The sequence below is a fragment of the Coturnix japonica genome, unplaced genomic scaffold (genome assembly GCF_001577835.2).
Source record: "Coturnix japonica isolate 7356 unplaced genomic scaffold, Coturnix japonica 2.1 chrUnrandom990, whole genome shotgun sequence".
NCBI lineage: Eukaryota > Metazoa > Chordata > Aves > Galliformes > Phasianidae > Coturnix > Coturnix japonica.
In genome coordinates this window covers 5,656-12,370 of record NW_015440339.1, presented here as the reverse complement: position 1 = coordinate 12,370, position 6,715 = coordinate 5,656, and the positions used below count along the sequence as shown (strand labels likewise).

At 55.2% G+C, this 6,715-nt stretch overlaps 1 protein-coding gene across 1 annotated transcript in view; it reads left to right on the top strand.

The window, feature by feature from the left end:
* The first annotated feature begins 31 nt into the window (after positions 1-31).
* The window catches only part of LOC107307823 (chromodomain-helicase-DNA-binding protein 3-like), an 8,541-nt gene continuing 1,857 nt past the window's right edge, over positions 32-6,715 (top strand). Inside the window, exons 1-6 of the mRNA XM_015851327.2 lie at positions 32-164; positions 685-826; positions 1,571-1,669; positions 1,901-2,014; positions 2,086-2,335; positions 4,221-4,353. Of these exons, the coding sequence (XP_015706813.1) occupies positions 87-164; positions 685-826; positions 1,571-1,669; positions 1,901-2,014; positions 2,086-2,213 (561 nt within the window). The 5' untranslated portion in view covers positions 32-86 and the 3' untranslated portion in view covers positions 2,214-2,335; positions 4,221-4,353. The remainder of the gene's footprint in view (positions 165-684; positions 827-1,570; positions 1,670-1,900; positions 2,015-2,085; positions 2,336-4,220; positions 4,354-6,715) is intronic.

The following is a 6,715-nucleotide window of genomic DNA, read 5'->3' as shown; positions in this document are numbered from 1 at the left end:
TATGGGGATAGAGGGGGGTTATGGGGTAGAATGTAGTGTGTTGTGTCCCCACAGCCACCCCAGCACCCAGTGAGCGTGGGGACGGGATGGGGCCCCCCCCGGACAGGGACGAGGGTGACAACAGGGACGAGAAGGACAAAGGGCCCGACAAGGTGGAGGCTGAGGTGGGTGGGGGGCTGCGCCCGGCCCTGACCATGGCTGTGTCACCAGCCCTATTCATGGCCCTATTCATGGCCCTATTACTGACCCTATTCATGGCCCTATTACTGACCCTATTACTGACCCTATTCATGGCCCTATTCATGGCCCTATTCATGGCCCTATTACTGACACTATTCCTGGCCCTATTCATGGCCCTATTCATGGCCCTATTCCTGACCCTATTCATGGCCCTATTCCTGACCCTATTCATGGCCCTATTACTGACCCTATTACTGACCCTATTCATGGCCCTATTACTGACCCTATTCCTGGCCCTATTACTGACCCTATTCATGGCCCTATTCATGGCCCTATTACTGACCCTATTCATGGCCCTATTACTGACCCTATTCATGGCCCTATTACTGACCCTATTCATGGCCCTATTACTGACCCTATTCCTGGCCCTATTCATGGCCCTATTCCTGGCCCTATTCCCGGCCCTATTCCCTATTGGTGCTGACCCCATTGCTGTCCCCGCAGCCGCCCGCCCCCGAAGCCCCCCCATCCCCGGGCAACGGCATCGAGGCCGAAGGGCCGAGGAAGAGTGAGGAGGAGGAGGGACCAGGGGACAGGGAGCCCGAGGCCGAAGGGCCCCCACCCCGCGATGAGCACGACCGAGCAGGTGGGTGACCCCCCCAAAGCCCCCAGCCCAAAACCCCACGGGGTCTATTAACCCACCCCAACCCAAAACCCCATGGGGTCTATTAACCCCAAAGCCCCCAACCCAAAACCCCATGGGGTCTATTAACCAAAGCCCCCAACCCCAAAACCCCCATGAGGGTCTACTTAACCCCAAAGCCGCCCAACCCGAAACCCCATGGGGTCTAACCCCAAAGCCCCAACGCAAAAACCCATGGGGTCCTATTAACCCTCCCCCCAACCCCTATTATACCCCATGGGGTCTCTTAAACCCCCCCAAGCCGCAATGCGGGTCTCTTAACCGCCAAAGCCCCAACCCAAAACCCCATGGGGTCTATTAACGCCCCCAACCCCATGGGGTCTATTAACCCCAAAGCCCCCAACCCAAAACCCATGGGGTCTATTAATCAACCGCCAACGCCCAAACCCCATGGGTTCTATTAAAACCCCAAAGCGCCCCAACCCAACAAACGCCCATGGGGTCCTCATTTAACCCCCAAAGCCCCCAACCCCATGGGGTCTATTAACCCCCCCAACCCAAAACCCCATGGGGTCTATTAACGCCCCCAACCCAAAACCCCATGGGGTCTATTAACCCCAAAGCCCCCAGCCCAAAACCCCACGGGGTCTATTAACGCCCCCAGCCCCAAACCCCCACGGGGTCTATTAACCCCAAAGACCCCAACCCAAAACCCCATGAGGTTTCTTAACCCCCCCCCCAATGCAGGCACTGAGGTCGATAAAACCCCCGGGGGGGAAAAGGGTGACGAGAAACCCCCCGAGGAGGAGCCCAAAGAGCGGCCGGGAGACCCCGACCCCAAAAGAGGTATTTGGGGGGGGGGGGTGTTGGGATTTAGGGGGTGAGTTTGGGGGTTGGGGGGGGTCAAAGCAGAACAGGATGGGGCTTAATGTGGGTCAGAGCTGAGTGTTGTATGTGCTGGTTGTATGGAGCTGGTTCCCTTCATTGCTGTGGGTTCAGATGGGGGCTATGGGGGGGGGGATGGAGATGTGGGGGGGGTCTTTAACCCCATAACCCCCCCCCCATTTCCTTTGGCAGAGGAGGTGAAGGCTGAGAAGGAGCCCAAAGCGGAACCACGCGCCAACGGCCGCAGGGAGGAACGGGCTGAGAAACCGCGGTTCATGTTCAACATCGCCGACGGGGGCTTCACGGGTGAGCTGCCATTAATAGGGGGGTTAAATGGGGGGGGGTCTCACCTTCCTGACCCCCATCCCGCCCCATAGAGCTGCACACGCTGTGGCAGAATGAGGAAAGAGCTGCCATCTCCTCCAGCAAGATCTATGACATCTGGCACCGCAGACATGACTACTGGCTGCTGGCAGGGATTGTCCTGTATCCTTATGGCACATAGAACATGGGGGGGACAGACCCCATAGAGACCCCATAGAGACCCCATAAAGGCCCCATAGAGACCCCATAGAGACCCCATAAAACCCCCCCCAATACCATGATGCTGCTGGCCGGCATTGTCCTGTATCCTTATGGCACATAGAACATGGGGGGGGACAGACCCCATAGAGACCCCATAGAGACCCCATAGAGACCCCATAGAGACCCCATAGAGACCCCATAAAACCCCCCCAATACCATGATGCTGCTGGCCAGCATCGTCCTGTATCCTTATGGCACATAGAGCATGGGGGGGGACAGACCCCATAAAGGCCCCATAGAGACCCCAAGACCCCATAAAGCCCCCATAAAGACCCTCAGCACCATGGGGTGCCTCTAGAGACCCCTCCAATACCATGGGGTGTCCCATAGCCCCCATAAAGACCCCATAAAGCTCCAGTGGTGATGCAGTGGTGACTCAGTGGTGAGGCCATTGTTACCCAATGGTGATCCCGTGGTGACCCAATTAGTGACCCTATGGTGATTCAATAGTGACCCAGTAGTGATCTAATAGTGACCCCATGGTGACCCAATGGTGACTCAGTAGTGCCCCAGTAGTGATCTAATAGTGATCCCATAGTGACCCAATGAAGACCCAATGGTGATGCAGTGGGGTGACCCCAATAGTTACACAATAGTGATCTAATAGTGACCCCATGGTGACCCAATGATGAGGCAGTGGTGACCCCAATGGTGATCCAATAGTGGTCCAATAGTGACCCCATGGTAACCCAGTGGTTGTGCATTGGTGACCCAGTGGTGATCCAATAGTGACCTAATAGTGAACCCCCATAGTGACTCATTGGTGACCCAATGATGAGGCCATGGTGCCCCAGTAGTGATCCAATGGTGACCCAATGGTGATGCAGTGGTGACCCAATAGTGACCCAATAGTGCCCCAATGGTCAGTTAGTGGTGTCCCAATGGTGACCCAATAGTGACTCAAGTAGTTACCCAGTGGTGACCCAATTCGTCACCCAATGGTGTCCCAATGGTGTCACCCAGTTGTGAAGCCATGGTGCCCCAATAGTGCCCCAGTAGTGATCCAATGGTGCCCCAGTAGTGATCCAATGGTGCCCCAATAGTGCCCCAATGGTGCCCCATTAGTGATCCAGTGGTGCCCCAATAGTGCCCCAGTAGTGATCCAATGGTGCCCCAATGGTGACCCAGTAGTGATCCAGTGGTGACCCAATGGTGACCCAATTAGTCACCCAATGGTGTCCCAATGGTGTCACCCAGTTGTGAGGCCATGGTGCCCCAATAGTGCCCCAGTAATGATCCAATGGTGCCCCAGTAGTGATCCAATGGTGCCCCAATAGTGCCCCAGTAGTGATCCAATGGTGACCCAATAGTGCCCCAATGGTGCCCCAGTAGTGATCCAATGGTGCCCCAATAGTGCCCCAGTAGTGATCCAATTGTGCCCCAATGGTGCCCCAGTAGTGATCCAATAGTGCCCCAGTAGTGATCCAATAGTGCCCCAATGGTGCCCCAGTAGTTACCCAATGGTGCCCCAATAGTGGCCCAGTAGTGATCCAATGGTGATCCAATGGTGATCCAATAGTGATCCAATAGTGCCCCAATAGTGCCCCAGTAGTGATCCAATAGTGATCCAATGGTGATCCAATGGTGATCCAATAGTGATCCAATAGTGCCCCAATAGTGCCCCAGTAGTGATCCAATGGTGCCCCAATAGTGCCCCAGTAGTGATCCGATTGTGCCCCAATGGTGACCCAGTAGTGCCCCAATGGTGACCCAGTAGTTACCCAATGGTGCCCCAATAGTGCCCCAGTAGTGATCCAATGGTGCCCCAATAGTGCCCCAGTAGTGATCCAATGGTGTCCCAATGGTAACCCAGTGGTGAGGCCATGGTGCCCCAATAGTGATCCAATGGTGCCCCAGTAGTGCCCCAATGGTGCCCCAATAGTGCCCCATGGTGCCCCCTGGTGCTGGCGGGTCCCTTAGCGCTCAGCCACGGCTACGCGCGCTGGACGGACATCCAGAACGACGGCGCCTTCGGGGTCATCAACGAACCCTTCAAGGGGGAGGCGTCCAAAGGGAACTACCTTGAGATGAAGAACAAGTTCCTCGCACGGAGGTTCAAGGTGAGCACGGATTTGCACGAGGGATTTGCACAAGAGATGCACCAGGATGGGGTTTGTACAAGGGAGCTGCATGAGGATGGGGTTTGCATGAGGGCTTTGCACCAGGGTGGGCTTTGCATGAGGATGGGATTTGCACAAGGGATTTGCACAAGGGAGATGCACCAGTATGGGATTTGCACAAGGGAGATGCACCAGTATGGGATTTGCACAAGGGATTTGCACAAGGATGGGATTTGCACAAGGGATTTGCACCAGGGAGACATTGGGGTTGTGTTTGCACCAGGGAGCTGCACCAGGGTGGGCTTTGCATAAGGGAGCTGCATGAGGATGGGATTTGCACGAGGGATTTGCACAAGGGAGATGCACTAGGATGGGATTTGTACAAGGCAGCTGCATGAGGATGGGGTTTGCACGATTTGCAACAGGGAGACATTGGGGTTGTGTTTGCTCCAGGGCTTAGCACCAGGGTGGGCTTTGCACGAGGATGGGCTTTGCACCAGGGAGCTGCATGAGGATTGGGTTTGCACGAGGGGTTTGCACGAGGGAGATGCACCAGGATGGGATTTGTACGAGGGATTTGCAACAGGGAGACACTGGGGTTGTGTTTGCACCAGGGCTTTGCACAAGGATGGGCTTTGCACCAGGGAGCTGCATGAGGATGGGGTTTGCACAAGGGATTTGCACGAGGGAAATGCACCAGGATGGGATTTGTACAAGGGAGCTGCATGAGGATGGGCTTTACAACAGGGAGCTGCATGAGGATGGGATTTGCACGAGGGATTTGCACAAGGGAGATGCACCAGGATGGGATTTGCACAAGGGATTTGCACGAGGGATTTGTACCAGGATGGGATTCGTACGAGGGATTTGCAACAGGGAGACATTGGGGTTGTGTTTGCACCAGGGCATTGCACGAGGGAGCTGCACCAGGGTGGGCTTTGCATGAGGATGGTGTTTGCACGAGGGATTTGCACAAGGGAGATGCACTAGGATGGGATTTGTACAAGGGAGCTGCATGAGGATGGGGTTTGCACGAGGGATTTGCACAAGGGAGACATTGGGGTTGTGTTTGCACCAGGGCTTTGCACAAGGATGGGCTTTGCACCAGGGAGCTGCATGAGGATGGGGTTTGCACAAGGGATTTGCACAAGGGAGATGCACTAGGATGGGATTTGTACAAGGGAGCTGCACAAGGATGGGCTTTACAACAGGGAGCTGCATGAGGATGGGATTTGCACGAGGGATTTGCACGAGGGATTTGCACCAGGATGGGATTTGTACGAGGGATTTGCAACAGGGAGACATTGGGGTTGTGTTTGCAACAGGGCTTTGCACGAGGGAGCTGCACCAGGGTGGGCTTTGCATGAGGATGGGATTTGCACGAGGGATTTGCACGATGGATTTGCACCAGGATGGGATTTACACAAGGGATTTGCACTAGGGAGACACTGGGGTTGTGTTTGCACCAGGGCTTTGCACCAGGGCGGCTCAATAGGGCTGTATTTGCACGAGGTCATTGTACGTGGGCCTTGCACAAGGGTTGTGTTTTCACTCAGGCCTGAGGGTATTTCACCAGGACTGTGTTTGCACGAGGGCTTTTTTCACTGGCCATCTGTGCAGGTCTTGCACACGGATTGTGTTTTCACAATGGCCTGGGTTTCTATCAGGGCTGTGTTTGCACAAGGGTGTTGCACAGGAGCCTTGTTTTGCACCAGGATGATGCCATTTGTGCATTAGCTTTGCACTAGGGCAGGGTGGCATTAGCTTTGCACAAGGGCTTTGCAGAGTGAAGTCATACAAGAGTTGTGTTTGCACAGGGGCTTTGCACAAAGGAGTTGCATTGGCTTGTGTTTGCACGGCTGTGCTGTTGGTGTGCGTGCCTTGCACTCGGGCATTGCCTGCACTTTCCTTGTGGCCTTGCACAAGCATTGTGCAAACCTTACCTTGCACAACAGCTGTTTCTATGCACTTTGATGCCTCTCAAGAGCCCTGTGCACGTGGCACTTGCACAAGGATTGGGGTCACGTATGGGGGCCTTGCACGAGGGCTGTGGGCTTTGCACAAGGGTGTGCGCCTTGCACTGTGGCTCTTGCACAAGGACTTGGGGGGGGGGAGGGAGAAGTGCAGAGTGACCGACCTGTTGTGTTCTGTGTCCTACCCCAACCCTCTTTCTCCCCCCATCAATCCTTTATCCCCCTCCTCTTTCTCCCCCTCCCATCAATCCTTTATCCCACCCCCTCTATCTCCCCCTCCTCTTTCTCCCCCCATCCTTTCCCCCCCCCCTCTTTCTCCCCCCATCAATCCTTTATCCCATCTCCTCTATCTCTCCCTCTTCCATCTCCCCCCCCATCCATCAATCCTG